General features: G+C 47.9%; 1 protein-coding gene across 3 annotated transcripts in view; it reads left to right on the forward strand.

Moving 5' to 3' along the window:
• The window catches only part of LOC140395206 (signal-transducing adaptor protein 1-like), an 88,339-nt gene extending 62,190 nt beyond the window's left edge, over positions 1 to 26,149 (forward strand). For 2 of the 3 annotated variants that reach the window (XM_072482739.1, XM_072482741.1), the window contains 3 exons: positions 18,702 to 18,734; positions 22,780 to 22,872; positions 24,833 to 26,149. In XM_072482739.1, coding sequence (XP_072338840.1) covers positions 18,702 to 18,734; positions 22,780 to 22,872; positions 24,833 to 24,873 — 167 coding nt within the window. In that variant the 3' untranslated portion in view covers positions 24,874 to 26,149. The remainder of the gene's footprint in view (positions 1 to 18,701; positions 18,735 to 22,779; positions 22,873 to 24,832) is intronic. The other variant, XM_072482740.1, reaches the window with a different exon arrangement.
• The last annotated feature ends 925 nt before the right edge of the window (positions 26,150 to 27,074 follow it).

Here is a 27,074-nt window from a genome sequence, read left to right on the forward strand (position 1 = left end):
CGGATGCTGACAAGGTGGCTGCCATCACAGCCATGAAAACGCCAGAGGACAAGAAGGCGGTCCTCCGATTTCTGGGCATGGTCAACTTCCTAGGGAAGTTCATCCCTAACATTGCTTCTCATACCACAGCTCTCAGGAACCTGGTCAGGGAGACAACAGACTTCCAATGGCTTCCTGCCCACGAGCGCGAATGGAGAGAACTCCAAACCAAACACACCACGGCTCCGGTCTTAGCTTTCTTTGATCCAGCGAAAGAGACAAAGATTTCGACTGATGCCAGCCAGTCTGGCATTGGGGCAGTGCTCCTGTAACGCGAAGAGGCCTCAGCATGGGCCGTCGTTGCATATGCGTCAAGCGCCATGACCCCCACGGAACAGCGCTACGCGCAGATAGAAAAGGAGTGCCTGGGCCTTTTGACTGGTGTGGTCAAGTTTCATGATTATGTGTACGGCCTTCCCCAATTCACCGTTGAGACCGACCATCGCCCGCTGGTCAATATAATACAGAAAGACTTGAACGACATGACGCCTCGCCTCCAGCGTATTCTGCTCAAGCTCCAGCGATACGACTTCCAGCTGGTATACACCCCGGGCAAAGACCCAATCATTGCCGATGCTCTCTCCAGGGCAGTCAACACTCTGTGTGACCCAGCGGGATTCGTCGGTCAGGTTGACGCCCATGTGGCCTTCGTGGCCTCCAATCTACCTGCCACGGATGAACACCTCGTCCAAATTCGCCGCGAGACGGCGGCTGACCCTTTGCTACATCGTGTCATGCGCCACCTAACAGACGGGTGGCTCAAGGGCCAATGTCCGCAGTTGTACAACATCAGAGATGATCTGGCGGTAGTCGATGGTGTTCTCCTGAAACTGGACCGCATTGTCATCCCGCACAGCATGCGCCAGCTCGCCTTGGAACAGGTGCCAAGTCTGCAAAGATGTGGCACAGGTGCCACACTGTCATCTTGGCGTGGAGAAGTGCTGCCGACGGGCCCGAGAGGCAGTGTACTGGCCCGGCATCAATGACGACATCGCCAACACAGTGCTCAACTGCCCCACTTGTCAGCGCTTCCAGCCGGCCCAACCACGTGAGACCCTGCAGCCCCATGGTTGGTCACGTCCCCTTGGTCTAAGGTTGGCATCGACCTGTTCCACGCGCTGGGCAGGGACAATGTCTTGATTGTAGACTACTTTTCAAACTACCCGGAGGTGGTATGTTTACACAACATCACGTCGTCTGCAGTTATCCGTGCCTGCAAGGACACCTTTGCTCGACACGGCATCCCACTCACTGTGATGTCGGACAATGGCCCCTGCTTCGCAAGCCAGGAATGGTCCAACTTTGCCAGGAGGTACAACATTGTGCATGTGACATCCAGTCCCCTGTACCCCCAATCCAACGGCAAAGCGGAGAAGGGCGTCCACATAGTCAAACGGCTCCTCTGCAAGGCTGCCGATGCTGGGTCCGATTTCTACCTCACCCTGCTGGCCTATCGCTCGGCCCCACTGTCCACTGGCCTGTCGCCAGCCCAGCTGCTCATGGGTCGCACCCTGAGGACAACGGTGCCGTCCATTCATGTCCCAGACCTCGAACACGTTCCGGTCCTTCGACGGGATGCAGCTGTCTCGTGCACAGCACAAGGTGGCTCATGACTCCCGTGCAGCTGATCTCCCTGCTCTGGCTCCAGATGACAACATCCGTATCCATCTTCCGGATGGTGGCTGGTCTGCAACCGCTGTGGTTCTTCGGGAGGTGGCTCCCCGCTCGTTCCTGGTTCGTCTACCGGATGGCTCCATTCTGCGCCGCAATCGATGTGCCCTTCGTCTCGTTCTGCACTCGCTACGTGAGCCTCCGCCAGTGCCACGCCCTCCTATTGACGCTGACCTGGACTATGCAGAGATTCATGTCACTCTGCATCCTCCTCACTCTGACGCAGTCCAGCCCGCTCCTCAGCCGGCGGCCCCTGACCCACCCTTGAGACGGTCAACCAGGATTTGTCGCCCACCTCAGAGACTTAATTTGTGAACTTTGTGGACTTATGGACTTTATGATCTGTTCTGTTCTTCCATTTAATCGTTCAAGTGGTTTGTACATAGTGTTCATCTCGTTATTCTTGTGACACACTGTTTTTCTGCACCAGGCACCTTCCCATGTAAATAGCTTAGTTTTTATGTACATAGTCCTGTAAATATTTCGCACACACATAGTCAGGAACATTCACCACACGCTATTTATTGCCACACAGGTACATTTTTTATAAAAGGGGGGATGTCATAATATACACCAGTATATCATGGTGCAGACACACACTGATGGACACACAGTGGGACCAATCAACACACACAACACCGCAGCCAATCACCAGTGAGAGCACACGCACTATAAAGACAGGGGGCATCAGAGTTCCCGCTCGTTCGAGTTGCAGCTAACGAGGAGGACAGAGCTCACAGCCTGCAACACAGACATTCACCATGTGCTGAGTGCATCGACTGGTTAGGACAAGGCAAAGGTCTTTAGTTAAAGCTAGTATCGTATTAACCCACAGTCTGAGTATGTTAAACAGTTAATGAGTCAATAAAATAGTGTTGCACTATTTCAAGTGTTGGTGACCTGTATGTGATCCAGAACAGCCAACACATCAGGTAGGAGATAGATACATGCCGCACAGGTCTCATTTGAGCCTTGGAATGAGACAGTTACATAAAAGTTCAGAGTTGCAGTAAGCTTCATGGCCACTGGGAGCGGGTATCCTCCTCCTCCACGAGGTGCCAAGTCGGCAAAGATGTGGCACAGGTGCCACACTGTCTTCTGCAGCACATGATGTCCGTCAACCCATTGAATAACCAACGATGCCTGTACACCTTGGGCCATCACTGGTCTCCCATTTTGGGTCCCTACTCAGCCTGTTGAGCGGCCAGGACTCAGGTTGCGCCGTGACCCCGCACATGGGCATATCTGTGCATCTGTCTCCAACCGGTGTTGGTGTTGGTGCCGTTTCCGGCATCTGCCCACCTCAGCTGTCACAAGCAATGTGAGGAAAGCTTCCATTGGATCCACACCAGCAAACATCGTTTTATCTGGAAGGAACTGGAGAAGGAGCGAGACTGATAATCAGTTGGGGCTTCCCCCTCGGGACCCCTAAAACCCCCAAGCCTCCCCTACCCTTACGTGACCCGCCTTCTCTAAGTGTGTCATCCAGCGAGGCAGTTGTGCTGGAAAATCTTGCTCTGCACACTCACACCCGGCCACATCAGGATCCCCGAGACCACAAATCCCAGATCTTTGCCAGGAACGTTAGGGACACCGTGCTCAGCTGCCCTCCGTTCATCCACACACTCACCCTTTGGTCATGAGAAGATCCACAGTGGTGAATCCCTGCTCTTTCGTGTTTGATTGTTGGCAGTTGCCTCTATGGTGTCGACGCATAATGTTCAGGTATCAAAGTTTGCTGGACATGCAACACACTAATCATTCTCTGAGACATGGCATGTGTGCCCTTGAGGAGACACTTCAGAGTTGAGAATATTTTGTTTATTAAACGGTGAACAGTAACAAAGATTCGAAAATCAAGTACGTAACATTCCACCTACCACACTAACCAGTAAACAACAAGGAAACGTCATCGTTCCATATTGGTACCAATACAAAGCTCTGTCAGCTCATTTTCATTTTAAAAAACAAACACACAATATCACCTCTTGCAGGTTCCTCAACAGAAACTGAGGTGAAGCCTGTGAATGTGTTATAATGTCCAGAACTTTGTCATTGAAATGATCTGTCCATCAATGTGTGACTTGCTCTAAGTATCAGTGCCGTTCTCTGTCCAGGATCTGCAGCTGTGCAGACCCTCCCACAAGGCCCAATCTCACCGGAATCAAATCCTGGCATCCACATATTCAACTGCCGCTCATGGTGCAGTTGAACATCCTTGACTTCCAGGTGTGTAACCCATGGTGACCTGCCAATTACATGCAGCACTCACCACACCAGCAACAAAAGCATTAGCAATCTGCAAAAGCATTTCTTCAATGGCGTCATCAGGTGGACCATTTGGACCAATGTCACACACCAGGTACTGGAGCATCTTTTTGCCTCAAACTGGATTGCCTTCTGGACTCGTACGTCTCCCTGAGCCCGGTGTTCCAGGGCTCAGGTATCTTAGAAAATATTGTCCTTCTTTCCAACTACAGAAAAGGAAGGAAACAGCAACAGCAGCCTCCAGGCACCTGCAGCCACCAGCAGAAGCAAGCAGCAAACACAACCTGCAGCTGTGAAGCACTGTCACAACTAACTAAGGCTAATTCCCCATTTGAAATATCCTTCAGCTGTGAAGCTAGAGGCTGCTCACAGTCAAAGGGGGTGAAATTGAATTTCAGGATAGAAGCAGCAGCAGGGCTGTGATCTGGAAGTGTTTGGTAGGACAGACAGGCTGCAGCTGTGGTTGCCCCGTTATGAGTCTCCACAGTATTCAAAGATAGCTTGAAGGCCTCACAGATGCAAAGCCCCTAACCTCCCCAAGGGTGCCCCTGCATGCTGAAAAATGGAAATGGTGACTCACCTCCTCATTTCCCCTCAGTTGCCATTGCACCAGCTCACGCTTTTGAAAAGGAGTACTAAATGATGCCCATGTGATTTCCCGCTGGGAAGTAGGGTAATTTCCAGGAGGCCGCTGCATTCAACTTCAATCACGTTAATGAGATTGAAATGAATGTAAATGAGGACTGATGGTATGCTCTCCATATTTGGCCTGCTATTCACCGGGGTGCCCAGATCCACGCTGGGCACAACACAGTCGCTGAATCGCACCCACAATTTATTCGTTGAGTTAAGGGGTGTAATTCCGGTTTGAAATGTAAACCTAGAGTTAAAGTTTAACCTGCCCTTGAGCGAAATGGACTGAGACTCCCTCATTCAGAAAGTGAATGAGTTCTGGAGGAACGGCATTTATTAATTTAGGAGAAAACCCCCTGATTTTTCTTAAGGAAAAAGCAAGAAAATTGTTTAAACTCCATTGTTATTGGGCGTGCAATCCAACTTTGATTCTGTGTTGATGCACTGAAATACTGCTGTTCAGTGAGGCTTGTTGGCCCTCACTCTCCCTGCAGTTAATCTTTAACATATGGAGATCACCAAGTGAAATTATTCAGTGTTCCAAACCATTTTCCTGTTGTAAGTGTCCAAAGATCTTATGAGATTGAACAATGCTGGAATTTCCCAACATTAACAACATCTTCATTGCATTCTTATCACCCTCATATTAGCCCAACTGTGACTATTCTCTATGTAGGTGCAGACAACCTGAGTCACACCAGATGTTTTTTGGGGGAAAATTTTTAATAAATCAAAAAGAACATGAAAACCCCATGGGCGGCATTCCCCATAGCCCGATGCCAAAATTGGTATCGGTGATTGGGCGGAGAGTGGATTCCGACGCTCTATCCAGGGCAGGTACCGGTTTGATGCCGGTTTGCGATGCTCCGCACCCTTCAAACTAGTGTCATCGGGCCCGAGTTCCCGATGGCGTGAGCCACGTGCGGTCTTAGCGGTTGAAAACCCGGCGTGCTGGTTGCGGACGGCGTCCAGCGCCGCCACACTTGTCCGGGATCTGTTCTGCTGGACGGGGGACATTCGCTAGGGCTGGGGGGTGTGGTGGGGGTGGACGGGGGGGGGTGCTGTAGGGTTGGGGTGGGCAGGTTAGGTTTGAGCATGGCTGGTGGCATCATTTCTGGCGTGACCGGCGCAGGTCGTCAGCCCTGCACATGCGTGGCCTGGGACCCAGCCATTCTCCGGCCGTTTTCCACGCAATCCGCAGGTGGTTCACATGGCGCCGGTGCTAGCCCCTCACCGGTACCGGAATTGGTGAGGAGTTTGCGCTGATTTCCCTGTTGTGTATCACCCGCGGATTCTCCGTTGGCACCGGCACTTAGCCGCTAGAATGGAGAATTCCTCCCCATGTTTCCCCCCGATCATTCCAGTTATATGTTGCCTTGTTGATTTTTAAATTAGGCAAATGCATGAAACTAGTTACATCACCACGGATGGAAGTCACCAAGGTCCCTTCAGCAGCACTTTCCAAACCCATGACCATTACCTTGTAAAAGGAAACGGGCAGCAGATGCCTGGAAACACCACCTCCTGGAATTTCTCTCCAAACCACTCACCATCCCAGACTTGGAAATATATCGTCATTGTGATTGCTGGAAAACTTTAGGAATATTGGATTCTAAGTATAGGAATTAGGAGCAGGAGTAGGCAATTCAACCTTTCGAGCCATTCAATCAGATCATGGCTGATCTCTTCCTGGTCTCAAGTCCACCGCCTTATCCGTTCCCCATATTCCTTTAACCTTTGTTTTTTGTCAGAAATACAACTATCTCCTTATTGAAACCATTTAATGACTCAGATTTCACCGGACTATGGGGCAGTGAGTTCCACAAATTCACCACCCTCTGCGAGAAGTAGTTCCACCTCATCTCAGTTCTAAATCTACCGCCTCTCAACCTATATCTGCGACCTCTCATTCTAGATTGTCCCACAAGGGGGAACATTTGATCTACATTTAAATTATCAATCCCTTTTAGTATTTTATATACCTCTATCAGCTCCCCTTTCATCCTTCTAAGCTCCAGCGATCATAAGCCCAAACTGTTTAATCTCTCCTCATACCCTTTCATCCCTGGAATCAATCTGGTGAACCTCCTCTCAACTGCCTCCAATGCCACCACATCCTTCCTCATATAAGGAGACCAAAACTGGACACAATACTCCAGATGTGGTCTCACCAATATCCTTTACAATTGCAACAACACTTTTCTACTTTTATACTCCAGTCTTTTTTGCAATAAATGCAAACATTCCATTTGCTTTTTTAATTACATGGTTCCTCATTATCCATCTTGCTGGTTATGTCCTCAAAGAGCTCAAGCAAGTTTGTTAAGCGTGTCTTAACCATCATAAAACCATACTGTTAATGGTTCAGTCATCACCTCCTTAATGATTGATTCCAGCAACTTCCGCAGCACAGAGGTCAATCCAACCGATCTATAGTTTCCTACTTTTTTGCCTCTCTCCCTTTTTGAAGGGCCCCAAGCGGAAACTGAAACAAGAAAGAGATAAGGGGTACAGAAAGATCACAAGAGATGGTGAAGATAAGGAGATCATGCAAGGATATAAACCGGAAACAGAATAGGAAGGCTGAGGTAGAGCGATTTAGAGGAAATGGGTGAGTTGTGAGAAATCTGTTGATACACGATCAATTGGACAAAGACGAGAGTTGAATACAACTGAGGCTTTATTACTCTAAGATGTGTGGCCTCCCACAGCAGCTGGCGAAATGGCTGCTGCACAGAGGACACACATATTTATACTCCGCCTACTGGGTGGAGCCAGCAGGCAGGGACTACCGCTGTACCTGTAGTACAAGGTCTTACCGTACATCTCCTAATATATGTACAACAGTGGTTTACCACATTCACCCCCTGCTAAAATTGAGTCCGGCGGGGGTGGTGGAGAACTATATACAGCAAGTTTGAGTTTAATGTACAGTATTGCAAAAAAGAAATTTCTTTTAAAGTCCAGTGGGTAGACAGCCCCGAACCAGTTATAGGTTTAGTTGGTCCGGGGCCTTGATGTGCCGCTTGGAGCGACGCAGTGGTGGCGGCGATTCCGATGTTGGTCTGGCCCTCGGTGACTCCGAGAGCATGCCGAAATCCTCTTCATCCTCGGGCATGGGCAGGGGGAGGACGGATGGTCCTGGGGAGGTTGCTGCTGGGAGCGCTGGGGGAGGGGTGTGTGGAGCCGGGCCAGAGGTGTGTGCGTGTGTGTGGAACCTGCTAGTGCCAGGTCCCTGAGGGAGACAGTATCCTGGCGGCCTTCGGGATACGCTACGTAGGCATACTGGGGGTTCGCATGGAGTAACTGCACCCTTTCTACCAACGGGTCCGCCTTGTGGAGTCGGACATGCCTACGGAGGAGTATGGGTCCTGGAGCTGCGAGCCACGCCGGGAGCACCACCCCGGATGTGGACTTCCTGGGGAAGGCAAAGAGCCGTTCATGGGGTATGTCGTTAGTGGCGGTGCACAGTAGTGACCGAATGATGTGCAGTGCATCGGGAAGGACCTCCTGCCAGCGGGAGGCCGGGAGATTCCTGGACCGTAGGGCCAGTTGGACAGCCCTCCAGACCGTCCCGTTCTCCCTCTCTACCTGCCCGTTTCCCCGGGGGTTATAGCTCATCGTCCTGCTGGAGACAATACCCCTGCTGAGGAGGAACTGACGCAGCTCATCACTGATGAATGAGGATCCCCTGTCAGTGTGAATGTAGGCGGGGAAACCGAACAGAGCGAAGATGGTGTTGAGGGCTTTGATGACGGTGGCAGACGTCATGTCGGGGCATGGGATGACGAAGGGAATCTGGAGTACTCATCGACCACACTGAGAAAATACGTGTTACGGTCGGTGGAGGGGAGGGGCCGTTTGAAATCCACGCTGAGGCGTTCAAAGGGGCGGGAGGCCTTCACCAGGCGCACACGGTCTGGCTGGTAGAAGTGCGGTTTGCACTCTGCGCGGACCTGGCAGTCTCTGGTGATTGCCCTGACTTCCTCGACGAGAGATTGCGGGCCTTGATGAAGTGGTACAACTGTGTGACTCCCGGGTGACAAAGGCTGTCGTGCAGGGTCCGGAGTCGGTCTACCTGTGCGCTGACACATGTACCTCGGCATAGGGCGTCTGGGGGCTCGTTGAGTTTGCCGGTGCGATACAAAATTTCGTACTTGTAGCTGGAGAGCTCGATCCTCCACCTCAAGATTTTATCATTTTTGATCTTGCCCCGCTGTGTGTTATTAAACATGATGGCTACCGACCATTGGTCAGTGAGGAGCGTGAATCTCCTGCCGGCCAGGAAATGCCTCCAATGCCGCACAGCTTCAACAATATCTTGGGCCTCCTTTTCGACGGAGGAGTGCTGAATTTCAGAGGCATGAAGGGAGCGGGAAAAGAATGCCACGGGCCTGCCTGCCTGATTGAGGATGGTGGCTAGGGCAGCGTCTGATGCGTCGCTCTCCACTTGAAAGGGCAGCGTCTCGTCTACTGCGCGCATCGCGGCCTTGGCGATATCGGCTCTGATACGGTCAAAGGCATGTTGAGCCTCGGCCGTCAGCGGAAAATGGGTGGACTGGAAGAGTGGGCGGGCCTTGTCCGCATAGTTTGGGACCCACTGGGTGTAGTATGAAAAGAACCCCAGGCAGCGTTGAGGGCCTTGGGGCAGTGGGCGGCCAGTGGGGGAGGGGGATCTGCATGAGGGGGCGCATGCGGTTGGGATCGGGCCCCAGAACTCCGTTTTGGAGCACATAGCCAAGGATGGCTAAGCAGTTCGTGCTGAACACGCACTTCTCCTTGTTATAGATGAGGTTTAGGAGAGTGGCGGTGTGGAGGAATTTTGGAAGGTTGGCATCGTGGTCCTGTTGATCGTGGCCGCAGATGGTGACATTGTCTAGGTACGGGAAGGTGGCCCGCAATCCGTACCGGTCGACCATTCGGTCCATCTCCCTTTGGAAGACCGAGACCCCGTTGGTGACGCCGAAACGAACCCTGAGGAAGTGGTAGAGGCGACCATTTGCCTCGAAGGAAGTGTATGGACGGTTCGCCTTACGGATGGGGAGCTGGCGGTAGGCGGGTTTGAGGTCCACAGTTGAGAAGACCCGGTACTGTGCAATCTGATTGACCATATCAGATATGCGTGGGAGGGGGTACTCGTCGAGCTGCGTGTACCTGTTGATGGTCTGGCTGTCGTCCACGATCATTCTGTGTTTCTCCCCAGTTTTAACTACTACCACTTGGGCTCTCCAGGGGCTGTTGCTGGCCTCGATGATGCCTTCCCAAAGCAGCCGCTGGACCTCTGACCTGATGAAGGTCCTGTTCTGGGTGCTGTACCATCTGCTCCTAGTGGCGACGGGTTTGCAATCCAGGGTTAGATTTGCGAAAAGGGAAGGAGAGTCGACCTTTAGGGTCAGAGGCCGCACACAGTAAGGGGTGGTAGGGGCCCGCCGAATTTCAAGGTTAGGCTCTGGAGGTTACATTGGATGTCCAGGCCGAGTAGCAGGGCAGCGCAGAGATTGGGGAGAACGTAGGGGCGGAAGCCGCTGAATTCTATTGAGCGTGACTATACAGTACCCCCGGATCGCCACGGAGTGGGATCCGGAGGCCAGGGAGATTCTTTGATTGGTGGGGTGTACCATGAGGGAGCAGCGCCTTACCGTATCAGGGTGGATGAAGCTTTCGGTGCTCCCGGAGTCCAGTAGGCAAGAGGTCACGTGCCCATCGATCTTAACGCTGGTCGATGCAGTGGCCAGGTTGTGCGCGTGAGATTGGTCGATGGTGACCGAGGCGAGTCGTGGCTGGTCGTCGCTGGTGTCGGATGATGGGGTGCCCGGGGGGCACGGGTCCTGGAACGATGGTGGTGCCCATGCGCTGTGGGTGAGACAAGATGGCGGTGCCTGGAGATCTTGGGGTGGACAAAATGGCGGCGCCCACTGGCCGCACGTGGCGGGGGTAGAAATAGATGGCGGCGCCCATGGGCCGCACATGTTCCACAGAGCGGAAGGTGGCGGCGCCCACTGGCCGCGCGTGGAGGGAGAAGATGGCGGCTCCCACTGGCCACACGTGGTCTGAGGGGGAGAAGATGGCGACGCCCATTGTGCTTAAACGAGGGGGGTTGGTGCGATAGCGGCGACTGCGCGGGCCTGGCACACCGCGGCGAAGTGCCCCTTCTTACCGCAGGCCTTACAAAGGGCAGCGTGGGCTGGGCAGCATTGGCGGGGCTGTTTTTGTTGGCCGCAAAAGTATCATCGGGGACCCCCGGGGTTGGCTGGCTGGCGCGTGACGCAGGCGCATTGGCTGGGTAAGGCCGCGCATGGACAGCCGTCTGTGGGGTCCGCGATGCGTAGGAGGGTTGGGCCGCGCGGCTGGGTGTGTAGGCCTGAATATTGTGCGAGGCAACCGTCATCGATAGCGCCAGTGTTTTTGTTGCTGCGAGGTCGAGCGTGGCCCCCTCTAAAAGTCGCTGGCGTATGAGATCTGACCCAATCCCCGTAACAAAAGCGTCCCGCATAAGGGGGTTCGAATGTTCCGTGGCCGTAACGGCCTGACAGTCACAGTCTCTGACTAGTGGAATTAAGACAGGCCAGAAATCTCCTATGGACTCACCAGGGAGCTGACAGCGAGTGGAGAATACGTGACTGGCGAAGAGCATGTTCGTCCGCTGAGCGTAATTCTCTTTAAGTAGGGCCATGGCTTCGCCGTAGTTCGCCGCGTCCTGGATCAGAGGAAAGACGTTGGAGCTCAACCTCGAGTCCAGTATCTGTATTTATTGAGCTTCCGGAATTGGGTCTGGTGCAGACCTGATGAACGCCTCGAAACAAGCTAGCCAGTACTGAAAGTCCTTTTTGATTGCGGATCCAGCTGCAGGCGATCCGGCTTGATGCGGAGGTCCATCTTCTGAAAATCTTAGAGTAATAAATTGATGCACGATCAATTGCACAGAGACGAGAGTTGAATACAACTGAAGATTTATTACTCTAAGATGTGTGGCCTCCCACAGCAGCTGGCGAAATGGCTGCTGCATGGAGGACACACATATTTATACTCTGCCAACTGGGTGGAGCCAGCAGGCAGGGACTACCGCTGTACCTGTTGTACAGGGTCTTACCGTACATCTCCTAATATATATACAACAGTGGTTTACCACATCTGTTTATAACAGGACTGTTATAGAATGTGCGGCAGAGTAGCATGGTCATTTAGTGACTTACTAAGTCAGGTTTTCAGCTCGTCATTTTGTACTCAAGGGGTATGGGGATCAACAGAAAAGTGTAGTCAAGGTCAAAGATCAGCCACGGTCTTGCTGAATGATGAATCAGACTCAAGAGACCCATGGCCTAATTCAGAGTTATCATGATAGATTTAGGCAGAACTGGGGTGGAGATCCCACTATGAACCTATCAAAAAGGCCCAGTTGAGTTGTTGTGGGGTACTTTTGAGGGATGTGAAGGGGTGCCTCTAAATTTCTTTCCCAACCTACCAGTCTTAGTGGGAACATTAACTGCCATCGTTGTGAAGTCCTTTATACAGGCAGCTGTGTCTGGGCATCTGGCGGAACTTCGTAGCTACTCAGTCCAGTCACACTGTTTACATACACCACTTTCCCGAGCAATCCATCAAAGTAGTGTAGCCAGCCTGAATGAAAACTTTTCAATGTGTCACTTTGACATTTACAGGTCACCACACAATTTCCTGGTAATTGTCCAGTATGTATTGGTTGAGTTTGAACATTAACAGGTTCTGACACTTTCTGCATGGGCACAGAATCCTCTGCAGTTGGATTCAAGTTTGTATCACTTGTTTGGTAACTTTGAGATTGGTCCCCAACATGCAGAGCAGACTGAGTGTTCCTTGTTTTAGTTCTTTCAGGATGGTGAAAGTTGTAGCGCTAACAAAGAACAGGAAGCTGTGTTTAATAAACAAAGCTAATTTATTACACTACACTGAATCAGATTCGAACATATTACTAAGAAATTAGTTAAGTAAAGATTACACTTCACATCTACACTATTAACAATACTGTTAGTTCAACTATCTCAAAACTAGAACATAGAACATAGAACATTACAGGCCCTTCGTCCCTCAATGTTGTGCCGACCTGTGAAAACAATGTAAAGCTCATCTACACTATTCCATTATCATCTATATGTTTATCCAATGGCCATTTAAATGCCCTTAATGTTGGCGAGTCCTCTGTTGTTGCAGGCAGGGCATTCCACGCCCTCACTGCTCTCTGAGTAAAGAACCTACAATAGAACATGACAGCACAGGACAGGCCCTCTGTGAAACCAATCAAAAGCCCATCTACGCTATTCCATTATCATCTATATGTTTATCCAATGACCATTTAAATGCCCTTGATGTTATAATAGAATTTACAATGCAGAAGGAGGCCATTCGGCCCATCGAGTCTGCACCGGCTCTTGGAAAGAGCACCCTACCCAAGGTCAACACCTCCACCCTATCCGCATAACCCAGTAACCCCACCCAACACTAAGGGCAATTTTTGGACACTAAGGGCAATTTATCATGGCCAATCCACCTAACCTGCACATCTTTGGACTGTGGGAGGAAACCGGAGCACCCGGAGGAAACCCACGCACACACGGGGAGAACATGCAGGCTCCGCACAGACAGTGACCCAAGCCGGGAATCGAACCTGGGACCCTGGAGCTGTGAAGCAATTGTGCTATCCACAATGCTACCGTGCTGCCACACAATCAGCTGTGGGGCAAGTTCCATCAGAATACAAACTCCTTAAAAGACCACTGCAATCAATATGGTCACACTGTAAACTCTCGCTATGGTAGCCAGTTGTAGAATTAACACATTTTATAACTGGGCTCTGGTACAGATGCTCTAAGCCCTTAGTTATTGTCACATTATTTACTGATGGCCTCCTGGCTGGATCACCAGCACCGCCCTGAATAGCTACACGGCCTTGAGAAGAGTCTCCTTCATTTTGATCATCATTTATTTTCCCATAGTTTCTCCTAAGTGCATCCAGCAAACCAGTTATGAGAAACAGATTCAACTTCCTGTGGAATCTAGCCTGACAACGGACAGGTTCACAATTGGTAGGATTTCTGTATTCAGAACTTGTGAAGTATTGCGGTAAAATCACCTTCTGAGATTTTTTTTAGACATAAATTTAGAGTACCCAATTCATTTTTTCCAATTAAGGGGCAATTTAGCGTGGTCGATCCATTTACCCTCCACATCTTTGGGTTGTGGGGACGAAACCCACGCAAACACGGGAAGAATGTGCAAACTCCACATGGACAGTGACCCGGGGCTGGGATCGAACCTGGGATCTTGGCTCCGTGAGGCAGCAGTGCTAACCATTGGGCCAACGTGCCACCCCTCTCTTCTGAGATATTGTCACTGATTCAGCAGAGCTCCCAAAATGATGCTCCTGACAAGTGCCCTGAATTCTCTCACAGTCGGTCACAGACTCCCAGGACATATTTATTCTATGTTTCCTATCTATATTTGAGGGTGCTCTTTCATCAGACTGTGCATCTCCCTTTCTTGTTCTCTCATTAAGAATCTCCCATGCATGCCTGGGCACGGACGACAGACATGGCCCCAGTCTGAAGAGTTTCCACTTTCACTGTCTGTGTCTATCACTTTCCTACGAACAATGTGGGTGAAGAGACCCGTAATACACAGTTCCACGCTCTGTTCTCCCCACAGCATTCCGTCCCTCAGCACCTCCACCTTAACCCCCTTCTCCCCACACAGCCTTTCCATCCTCTCACCCTGCAGCTCTCCTTCTCCTGCCTGCTTTCCTCATGTGTGCCCCATCTGCTCCCTCTCCTCCATCTGTTCCCCCTCCATCCGTTCCCCCTGCGATGCCCCCATCTGCTCCCCCTGCAACACCCTCACCTTCTCCCCCTCCGATGTTTTCACCTGCTCCCTCCCCCCAACTGTTCCTCCTGCTCCCCGTCCTCCACTTGGTCCCCCTCCCCCACTGGCCTCTCTTGTAACTCTCCCACTTGTTCCCCTGCCTTTGCCTGCTCCTCCATGCCTGCTTGCTCCACCTCTTGTGATGAACTCTTATTGACTGACAAGGTCACACTCTCATAGACAGCTGCGAGTTGGCAAATAGATGTTTCAGACTGTGTTGGTTACATCTCAGGGCTGGCAGATGTACTCAGGACCCAGAGGGAAATGCAATTATTGGGCAATTTAAGGGTTAAAAGCCTGGGGTTAGAGTGTGTTTGATTGCAGTGGTCATGTTTGTTTAAAAATAATTCTGTTTTGCAGGGCCTGGGTGCTTTTAGTAATTGACAAAGGAATGTGTTTTTCAGTCTGGACTGATGGACTATGGTTTGACTGGGAAAGTCCCTGGCGAGTTAATGTGCTTTGCACTGCAGTGATCATTTGTTTTTTTAGCTTGGAGACATGAGGTCATTGCTGAGTGGAGCCAAGGAATGCAGAGAGATATTTTGAAAGGCTTTGGAAAGGCAGACTTTGGAGAGAGGAGTTGAGTTCTGAGCTGCCTGATGCTGTGTCCACAACCTTCCCACAGTAAGATCGATTGAGAGCTGTATGTTTATTTTCTAGTTGTTTAATGGGAAATAGAGTAGTAGTGTTTAAGGGGCAATTCTAAGCTGCTCTTTTTGGGTGTGAAGTTAAAAAGTTTAAGATTGTATTCATAATAAAGTTTTATTTTAAAATGACCAAATCCCCATTCTTGCAAACATCCTTGGAGCAAATCATTCTTACAAAAGAATACATTGGGGTTTCGGTCCAGTATCGTAGACACTGTTGGGATCTGGTGTGGGGTCGCTATACCGTTCCTTCCTTCACTGGGTCAAAATCTTGGAACTCCCTCCTTTACAACACTGTGGGTGGTTTTGCACCAGGTGGACTGAAGCTGTTCAAGAAGGCAGTTCACTACCACCTTCTCAAGGGCAATTAGCGATGGGCAATGAATTCTGGCCAAGCCAGCGGTGCCCACATCCCATAAATGAAGTTTAAAAAAATCACAGTAGCTTTAATTATGTATTGAGTATTTGCAATTTTCATGATAATGTTTAAAGGCAGAATTGGAGATATGAGCATTTTGCTGGATTTAATGTTTAAAGTACAGTTGTTCAAGGGATGTGGGCATCACTAGCTGGGCAGCATCCCTAATTGCCCTTGAGAAATTGGTGGTGAGCCTCCTCATACCACAGCAGTCCATCTGGTGCAGGTGCACCCACAGGGAAGGAATGGTGATATAATTCCATAATGTGGAGATGCCAGCGTTGGACTGGGGTGAGCACAGTAAGAAGTCTTATAACACCAGGTTAAAGTCCAACAGGTTTGTTTCGATGTCACTAGCTTTCGGAGCGCTGCTCCTTCCTCAGGTGAATGAAGAGGTATGTTCCAGAAACATATATATATAGACAGATTCAAAGATGCCAGACAATGCTTGGAATACGAGCATTAGCAGGTGATTAAATCTTTATAGATCCAGAGATGGGGTAACCCCAGGTTAAAGAGGTGTGAATTGTGTCAAGCCAGGACAGTTGGTAGGATTTCGCAGGCCAGATGGTGTGGGATGAATGTAATGCGACATGAATCCCAGGTCCTGGTTGAGGCCGCACTCATGTGTGCGGAACGTGGCTATAAGTTTCTGCTCGACGATTCTGCGTTGTTGCGCGTCCTGAAGGCAGCCTTGGAGAACGATATAATTCCAAGTCAGGATGGTATGTGGCTTGGAGTGAATGCATCTTCTGCCCTTGTCTTTCTAGGTATTTGGAAGGTGCTGCCAAAGAATCCTTTGTTCATGGGGTTGGGGGTGTTATATTAACATGGTTGGAACAAACTAATAGGAAACAGAGACTTTGGAAAATTTTCAAGTTGGCAAACTTTAACTGGTAGGGTCGAGTGCCACAGTGCTGGAGCCGCACCATGAAATCAAATGAAATGAAAATCGCTTCTTGTCACAAGTTGGCTTCAAATGAAATTACTGTGAAAAGCCCCTAGTCGCCACATTCCGGCGCATGTTCGGGAAGGCTGTTACGGGAATTGAACCGTGCTGTTGGCCTGCCTTGGTCTGCTTTCAAAGCCAGCGATTTAGCCCTGTGCTAAGAGCTGCTGAGATCAACATTTGGATGAAGTCTGTGTTGCAGACAAAGCTGTTGATGATACAAAGATAGGTAGGAAAGCAAGTTGTGAGGAGGATACAAAGAATCTGCAAAGGGATATAGATGGGTTACATGAATGGACAAAAAATGGGCAGGTGGAGTACGGGGTGCGATCCAATGGCCACGCTGCACCGGAAAAGCAGTTCTCCCCAGTGCAGTGCGGCCAATAAAAGCTGGGCGACACTGCACCTGGGATAGTGACGCATCGTGAGATCCAATGCGATTCGGGGGGTGGTGGTGTCGGGGATCACTTTGGGGGCCTCGGAGATCAGAACGCCATTTTTAAATGGAGTCCCGATCTCTCCCTACATTGGGGAGTTCGGGCGAGCGGAGCTCCTCAGTGTACAAAACGGGGCTAAGTGTGGCCTCATGGCTATTCAACGTGAGTCATGTTGAATAGCCATATGCTTCCTGGCAATCCAGGAGAAAAATCATACGGGCATTTACAAAATGAAAAGCTTCATCACTTTAGTTATAAAAGTATTAGTTATAAGATCGGGGGTGGTTTGATAGTCAAAAATCACCCAATGTGTTATTAAGTCTATTTGCTTTCCAGTTGGTATGGAAAGGCTGCAAGTATGGCCATGTTGGGAGATCAATGGTGGGAATCCCAGGAAGACGTCCAGCCAGAGTGGGCTACTCTTAACTGTGGTAGCTTTTTGGGTTTGCAACAATCGTCATTAATGCCTCTGCACTGATGGGGAATCTACCTTCACATCACTACTCAGAGAACCCTGCTGGAAAGAACTTGTCTGCGGATATTAACGCCTCGAGGGAAGATGCTACAAATATCTAAACGTGTATATTGGAGATTCATTGTCGTTACCTTCCATCTTTGGACTTTCTATACCATGTTTTATTGTACTAAGGGCATGAAGTGGCCCTGCTTCCAAACTCTGCTAATGCTGCTCTAGAATCAGACATTTGGAAGTGGCCCAGATTGACTCTCCCCAACTTTATTCCTATCCTATTCTGCTGCATATTTCTACATGACTAGCTGGAATTAGCCGCTTGCGGGCAGGCAGCTCATTAGTGCTCTGAAAGAAAACAGTTTATGGAGTTTACTGTTGAATTCAGGGCAGTCTTGAACCAGATCCTAATAGGCATGGCTCAATAGCACAAAACCATCACACTTACCTGCAAACTGAGTGGTGCAAATATCCTGCTGTCCAGTTTTGAATATAACACATTGGCTAGCATTCCCAGTATGGGTAACATTGGAAGGCACATGATAAAATTTAATGCAAAGGAATGTGAAACGATGCATTGGAAAAATAAGAAGAAGAGGCAATGTAAATTAAGCAGCATAATTTCCTCATGGATTGAAGGGCAGAAGGACCTTGGGATTCACAGTCACAAATCTTTGAATCTAGATAATGAGTTGATAATGCTGTTGCATATGGCTTTTATAAATAGAGGCATGACTTGCAAAAACAAGGAAATTATAGTCAACCTTTATGAATTAGGCCCCAGCTGGAGTATTGTGTTCAATCCTGGACACCACACTTTAGGAAGGATTTCAAAGCCTTGAGCAGGGTGCAGAGAAGGCCTCTCAGATTGATGCCAGGTAGAGGACTTCAGTTAAGTGGAGAGATGGGAGAAACTGGGATTTATATTCTTTGAACAGAGAAGGCTATGAGGTGATTCACTATAGGTGTTCAAAATTATGAGAGGGCTTGATAGATCGGATCGAAAGAAACTGTTCATACTCCAGGACGGTCAGCAACCTGAATGAAGGTGATGGGTTTAAAAATCCAAGGGGGGAGCGGGGGCGGTGTAGGGGGTGGAATGAGCAGAGAATCTTAAAGCAGCCTCTTGTTATGATTTGGGCTGCACTGTCTCAAAGAGTGGTGGAAGCAGATTCGACAGTAACTTTCAAAGGAAAATCATATCCTGTGTTGGATGATTCTATGTGAGACCTTTCCTATTCTTCTTCATTTGAGAATATAACATGTTTTCTTTCCTCAGAAATTGAGAAGCTGGATCAAGTCAAAATAACAAGTAAGTAAAAAAACAAGTGTTAAAAGTAAGATAAGCAATCCCACGGGGCATTATCCCACCCAATGTGGGCAGGATCACTATTTTCCAAATCTGCATATTAGAGTGAGTAAGCTAGTCTCATTCTAATATACGCTCCTCTGATCTACCTGAGGCGGTGGGACATTACACCTTTGCCCCAGAGATCTCGGGCGAGCGCTGTTCAGTGCTGTTCCCCACAAAAGGACACGTGATTGTAGAGAGCTCCCAGGCAATTGTTGTCTTTCAGGAGCTTGCCCTTGGGACAGGGTGGCAACCTTGCACTGCTGGTGGGGGTTGGGGGGGGTGGGGGGGGGGGATGAGAGAACTCCCGTATAGGTGTGTTGGGGCTTGGGGCTCTGAAGGGGGAGGGGAGGGGGGGGGGAGGGGTGTTAGATAGTCACATCATGGAGTTGAGAGATCAGGGCACCATTTAAAAATGGCATCCCGATCTCCTCCTGCACTGAGGAGTTCCGGTGAGCAGAGCTCCTCAGTGCAGGAAACAGGTCTCTGTGCAGCCTCAGCAGGGCGTTTCCCGCCATGGCCCCGAATTGAAACAGAGTCCTGATAGATAGCGTGGTGTTTCTTGGCGCTGCAGGTGCCGGGAAACACCCAGCTAAACGCGCTCATCACGGGACTCTGTTCCAATTTGGTTAGATTGCACCCAATAACTCTTTAACCAGACATAGATTGGGCTGTGGCCCCCCAATAAAATGTTTAGAATATGGAGGAAGACACCAGCCCTCAAACCTTTTCATCCATCGACCACTTAGCTGGGCCCAAAGACGCTGCACACCACCGACTGGCTCTACCCAGCACAGTCCTTGACGGTGGATGTGATCTACTGGCTGCATTGGTCGCAAAAGGCAGCGCCGCCGACAGATACTGGGAGGTCCCTCAAAGCAATCTCATGAGGCATTGTGATCTGAATCCCGGTAGCATGGTAGCACAGTGGTTAGCACAATTGCTTCTCAGCTCCAGGGTTCCAGGTTCGATTCCCAGCTTGGGTCACTGTCTGTGCGGAGTCTGCACGTTCTCCCCGTGTCTGCGTGGGTTTCCTCCGAGTGCTCCGGTTTCCTCCCACAGTCCAAAGATGTGCAGGTTAGGTGGATTGGCCATGCTAAATTGCCCTTAGTAACCAAAATTGCCCTTAGCGTTGGATGGGGTTACTGGGTTATGGGGATGGGGTGGAGGTGTGGGCTTGGATAGGGTGCTCATTCCAGGGCCTGTACAGACTCGATGGGCCGAATGGCCTCCTTCTGCATTGTAAATTCTATGATTCTATGATACCCCACTTGCTTTTGCTTTCCACCGCAAAAAAAACTTAATGGGAATTTATGGAAACTGTAAATATTTGGGGGAGCTTTTTGCTATTCAATGTAATGAACATATAAAAAAATGAAATAGCATGCGCAAATTACTAACTTATGCTTGAAATTTAGGTGTGGACATTTCTACATTATAGACATTAATACTACAAGAGAACGGGTTAATTTAAGTTATAACATTATTACAATTGTCTTCTGAGAAACTAATACTTATCTCATATCTACATCAATGAAACAAAATCAACAGAAACCTAAATGTTGCTTACAAAACTATATTGTTGCTCGTGCTTATGACACCTCATGCCACGCACTTGGGAGCCATTCAGCTTAAGTGGTGGGAATGGGGGTTCTCTGAAATGGACTCCATCATGGGGTTGCATCTCAGTGATTTGCATTTTGGGCCAGTTTGCAGACCCTCATGGACCACACTTTGAGAACCATTGAACTCGGAGAAGTTGACTGGGGAATAAACAGAAGCTGATTTTAGTTTAATGGCTGCCGAACCTGAGATTCCTGAACACCCACTGGTTAGTCAACTGAAGTGTGACATTCTACTCCATCCCAATTGCACCCCGTTCCTGTGAAGAGGTGTTGTGGCTCTGTTCAGCACTTCCTGCCTGTCTGGCTCAAATTGGACATGTGTTGCATTCTCAAACACACAAATTAGATTAGATTAAGGGGACAAGATGTAGATCATAGATCATAGAATTCACAGTACAGAAGGAGGCCATTCAGCCCATCGAGTCTGCACCGGCTCTTGGAAAGAGCACCCCACCCAACCGCACACCTCCACCCTATCCCCATAACCCAGTAACCCCACCCAACACCAAGGGCAATTTTGGACACTAAGGGCAATTTATCATGGCCAATCCACCTAACCTGCACATCTTTGGACTGTGGGAGGAAACCGGAGCACCCAGAGGAAACCCACGCACACACGGGGAGAACGTGCAGACTCCGCACAGGCAGTGACCCAAGCCGGGAATTGAACCTGGGACCCTGGAGCTGTGAAGCAATTGTGCTAATCACTATGCTACCGTGCTGCCCAATGTACACGATTGAAATGTTGAAAGCCATGCACAGTCTGGAGGTAATCACATTGTCTAAAACCCAAACTATTAAATAAATGGAGGTAGTAAAACATAAATTAGCAAATGTGACACCACTGTTTAAAAAAGGAGGTAGGCAGAAAGCGGGTAATTATAGGCCAGTGAGCTTAACTTTGGTAGTAGGGAATATGCTGGAATCTATCATCAAGGAAGAAATAGCGAGGCATCTGGATGGAAATTGTCCCATTGGGCAGACGCAGCATGGGTTCATAAAGGGCAGGTCGTGCCTAACTAATTTAGTGGAATTTTTTGAGGACATTACCAGTGCGGTAGATAACGGGGAGCCAATGGATGGGGTATATCTGGATTTCCAGAAAGCCTTTGGCAAGGTGCCACACAAAAGGTTGCTGCATAAGATAAAGATGCATGGCATTAAGGGGAAAGTAGTAGCATGGATAGAGGATTGGTTGATTAATAGAAAGCAAAGAGTGGGATTTAATGGGTGTTTCTCTGGTTGGCAATCAGTAACTAGTGGTGTCCCTCAGGGATAAGTGTTGGGCCCACAACTGTTCACAATTTACATAGATGATTTGGAGTTGGGGACCAAGGGCAATGTGTCCCAAGTTTGCAGATGACATTAAGATAAGTGGTAAAGCAAAAAATGCAGAGGATACTGGAAGTCTGCCGAGGGATTTGGATAGGCTAAGTGAATGGGCTAGGGTCTGGCAGATGGAATACAATGTTGACAAATGTGCGGTTATCCATTTTGGTAGGAATAACAGCAAAAGGGATTATTATTTAAATGATAAAATATTAAAACATGCTGCTGTGCAGAGAGACCTGGGTGTGCTAGTGCATGAGTCGCAAAAAGTTAGTTTACAGATGTAACAGGTGATTAAGAAGGCGAATGGAATTTTGTCCTTCATTGCTAGAGGGATGGAGTTTAAGACTAGGGAGGTTCTGCTGCAATTGTATAAGGTGTTAGTGAGGCCACACCTGGAGTATTGTGTTCAGTTTTGGTCTCCTTACTTGAGAAAGGACGTACTGGCACTGGAGGGTGTGCAGAGGAGATTCACTAGGTTAATCCCAGAGCTGAAGGGTTTGGATTACGAGGAGAGGTTGAGTAGACTGGGACTGTACTCATTGAAATTTAGAAGGATGAGAGGGGATCTTATAGAAACATATAAAATTATGAAGGGAATAGATAGGATAGATGCGGGCAGGTTGTTTCCACTGGCGGGTGAAAGCAAAACTAGCTAGGGGGCATAGCCTCAAAATAAGGGGAAGTAGATTTAGGACTGAGTTTAGGAGGAACTTCTTCACCCAAAGGGTTGTGAATCTATGGAATTCCTTGCCCAGTGAAGCAGTAGAGGCTCCTTCGTGAAATGTTTTTAAGATAAAGATAGATAGTTTTTTGAAGAATAAAGGGAGGTTATGGTGTTCGGGCCGGAAAATGGAGCTGAGTCCACAAAAGATCAGCCATGATCTCATTGAATGGTGGAGCAGGCTCGAGGGGCCAGATGGCCTACTCCTGCTTCTAATGTTCTTATGTATGCAGGATTACATTAGTCGACATTTCCACGTGTCAGATATGACATTGAGAATAGCATTATTCTGTAGTCTTCTTGAACATCTGATTTTTGTCTTTTGCAGCTCGACCCAAGAAGATACTTATGCCACCAATTGCAAAAATTCAGACACAGGCAGATTCTTCCCAAATCAAAGCTCTACCTAGATTAAAATCAGGTAAGCGGAGAAGGTGGTTAAAAATATGAAATACTGTTTTTCAAAGTGCTTATTAAATTCTGTACCTATCAAATCTTAAGAATAGACGCAGTTTTCACTTACTCGAAATATATGTTGTGGAATTTGGGTATGCAATCAGCAAACAGCACAGGATTTACTACCTTGTTAGATTTATAAATGCAATTTTTCAGTATTATGGTGTAGTATAGCTTTTCAACTATTTCGAAGCTCCTGCTCAGCAGCACCATTGATCACTCAAATGGTAAGTACACTGCCCAGTGCGACCGAGAGCCACACAGATCACACAGTCACAAATTTGATTCCGTGTCTTTCTTAGCGAATCTCAGTAGGCGCGCAGTAGGGAAACCATAATTGGTCTCATATTCCTGGACCAGAGGAGAAAAACCAGTTACCTTTCCCACTCCTGATAGCCACAGTAAAGTGTACATGGTTGGACAATTTATATATTCGTTCATGGGATGTGGGCTCCGCTGGCTAGGTCAATATTTATCGCTCGTCCCTAATTGTGCTTGAGAAGGTGGTGGTGAGCTGCCTTTTGTAACCACTGCAGTCCCTGTGCTGTAGAAATACCCATGGTGCCGTTAGGGGGTGGGTGGAGGTGGAGTTCCAGGATCTGGACGCAGCAACAATGAACGAAGGGCGGACTTGGAGGGAAATTTGGAGGTGGTGGTGTTTCCATGCATCTGGTGATTTTGTCCTTTGAGGTGTGTCATGTGAGAGAACCTTTAAGAAATGGGTGTTTATAAATGGGTGTGTATATAAATATCTGTAGTGAGAGTACCTTTAAGAAATGGGTGTTTATTACGCAGTGATGTCAGAGAGTGGGTGGAGCTAGGCTGTCTGTCAGCTTTTTATTTTTGTTTTAGGCTGTTTGCTGCAGGGTGTGTTTTAGTTTCATTTTCAGAGCTGGATAGTTGCAGTCACAGCCAGAAGGTGTATGAGTCTCTCTCTCTGTAATCTAAAAACTGTAAATCGATCTTTTGGTGATTTGAAACTATAAACTGCTCTCAGTAGTGACTTTAACCTGATGTGCTTCTGTTAAAGGGTATGTTTTTAAGTCTTATGGATGTTAAAAGGAATGCTTAAAGGATTACTTGGTGTTGTATTCTTTGGGGGTTGTATTTGAATTAATAGTTGCTAAGATGTTCACTGTATGTTTTAAAAAGATTAACTTGAGTTCCTAGAATAAACATTGTTTTGCTGTAAAAAATATTTTTCCATTTCTGCTGTACCACACCTGTAGAGTGGGCCCTGTGCTCCCCATACCACAATCTATTAAAAGCTGTGCGTCAGATGAACTTCATGATACACTTTGGGGCTCGCTAAATCCTGGCCCATAACAGGTGGTAGAGGCCAAGTTTAGAAAGTGCTGTCGAAGGAGTCTTGCACGAGTTTCTGAAGTGCATCTCGTAGATGGTGCACACAGCTGTCACTATGCGTCGGTGGTGGCGGGTGTGAATGTTGAATGTGGCGGATGCGGTGCGAATCCATCTTCCGCTTTATCATGGATGGTGTTGAGCTTCTTGAGTATTGTTGGAGCTGCACTCATCAAACTTGTGACTGTGTGATCTGTGTGATAAATGTAGGCTTTCCTGATGATATTTAATTAACTATGATGTAGAAATGCCAGTGTTGGACTGGGGTGAACATAGTAAGAAGTCTTACAACACAGTTTAAAGTCCAACAGGTTTGTTTCGAATCACTAGCTTTCGGAGCACAGCTCCTTCCTCAGGTGAATGAAGAGGTGGGTTCCAGAAACATATATATAGAAACATACATATATATATATAGACAAAGTCAAAGATGCAAGACGATATTTTGAATGCGAGTCTAGTGATTCGAAACAAACCTGTTGGACTTTAACCTGGTGTTGTCAGACTTCTTGCTTAATTAACTATGTTTATGTGTTCCAAGCTAACACGTTTTATTGTTTCTTCAGCAGCTGTCAACAGTGAGCACCAGGAAAAGTTGATGGGGTGAAAGACAGCAAAGAATGAGCAACATTCTTCCCAATAACATTTATGCCTATCAGAGGACTGGAGAAGAATTAAGTGAAGAAATGGGATTTGAGTGAAATATATTGTGATATTTCCAAACATGTAAAAAAACATGTTAAAATCATTGAGGATGTTGACTTCCCTTTTGGGTAATATCAAACCAATCCTCTTCACTAAAACTGTGCATTAAATGTTGATTCTTTGATATGATAATTGCCATTGCTGCACTTCCTGTTTAATGATAGTCATGGTGACTTAACTGAAAGATGTTCAATCTTACAATCCAGATTGTACTGTAAAAAGTAGTTATTCGGATTAAAAGATGATGCAGTCCCACTTCCTTTCTACACTAAATTGAACAAGATGTAAACATTAGTTTTGATGATGAGATCATAGACACCTGTGCCAATTCCTTCCACGGATCTACCTGGATCTCATTTGTGCTTGTACCTTTGTGTACATGGGTCACTTAGCCACGAGCAGTGTAAGGGCGAGCTACATGACTCGAGTGCAGCTTCCTCTTTTAAATAACATGATAACACAATATATTGGACTACATGTGAACAGTAACGTATGCTTTATAAAAAAGCTGAGCTTAGTAACCAGCAGTGCTGTGAAAAAGATCTCAAGATTAATTTAAGCATGGTACATGTTAAGTACTTTGATAAGGATTAATGTGAATTTTCAATGTATTCAATTAGGTTGAAGTAATTTTTATCTAATATAAAACATAATTATTTTGTTTTTTCCTCTAGTTCCCTCCCCCCGCCATCACACACTTTATTCTGAAGACAGTGACTCTTGATGGGCATGGGTGTGGAGAGCCCTCAAGCAGCTCACACATCTTTAAAAGTATTGCTGGGTTATTTAGGATAAAAGACAAAATAGCAATATCTGGTCCTGTCCTTAACCAAGCAAAATCTAATCCTGTCAGATTTGCAGCATAATGACTGTATCCTGACTGTCTCCTATCAAATACAGAGACACTGAGACCAATCAAGTAGAACCTCCAATTTGCTTTGTTTGAATAGAATTAGTGCTGCCCAAATCATAGAACTTCTGATCAATATGACTTGCTTGCACTTCTCAAATTGTCTTTTAAAAATGGTGCGGGGGATATCTGTAGAAAACAATATTAAAGCAAATTTTGCTGTACATATTTATGGTTTGCACTATTTTCTTAATTCTGTTTTTAAATTGTAACCATTTTGACAATCATGATGAAAATAAAGTCTTGACAAACATTGGATGAAATTAAAGCTTGTGGTGTTTGTAATCTTAATATCTATATTGAGCGCCAATTGTACCAAGGGAAATTTTCTTTTTCTCATGTAGTTTTGACCTGGGGCTGGATTCTCTGCTGCCTGCCACTGGTAGCGGAGTTCCCGATGCGGCCAAGAATTCAGTGTCAGGCAAAAAACAGGATCGACAACGATCCAGCTCCAATGCTCCGGTCCCCCACTGGCGGCAGCATCAAGGTTCACACCCCGTGCCAGTGGGAGGGTGCAATTCATTCTATTAATGGGCTGGGCACCAGATTCTCCAAATCCACGTGAATCTCCAGTCCTCTGAGCTGGGTTTCACGTGGGTGAGAATATGTGCAGGTATTTCCCAGCATGGCTCTTTAAGGGAGTTGCCGCAAAATCGGAGGACCCCCCCCCCCCCCCAATGCAACCCACCCCTACAGTAAAGTACTTTCTGCAGAGCAAAAGAGGAAGTGAGAGCACTTAACTGTCTTTGATGTGGTCCAAGAACTGTCAATCATAGCTCGATGTTCATAAACATTGCAGTTAGTTTCACAGCTGACTACTGAACTCCACTCAAGCATGAAGGGAATTGAGATTTAACAATCCAGACAGCTGGCTGTGTGGATGCTGTCAATCACAGCCTAGTAAAATCAATTTCACATTGGTATCAATGAAAGCCTTACAGATTAAAGATCTGAGGAGGGTTAAACCCAGCTGATGTGGTTTTCTCTTTCTAAGAATTTACAGGTGCTTCTTTCTCTGCCCGAGCCAGCAGGTGTATTGCACAGGCGAATTTTAAAGCTGTGATTTTTTTTTCACTGTCTCTGTCTGGATGCTCTCCAGCTTCCAGGCCAGGATCTCTGTAATGGGGGCTTCATGGTGGGGAATCTCTTATGGGGGAGCGGGGGGGGGGGGGGGGGGGGAAGTCAGATGGAGT

This window comes from Scyliorhinus torazame, chromosome 18, assembly GCF_047496885.1.
Source record: "Scyliorhinus torazame isolate Kashiwa2021f chromosome 18, sScyTor2.1, whole genome shotgun sequence".
NCBI lineage: Eukaryota > Metazoa > Chordata > Chondrichthyes > Carcharhiniformes > Scyliorhinidae > Scyliorhinus > Scyliorhinus torazame.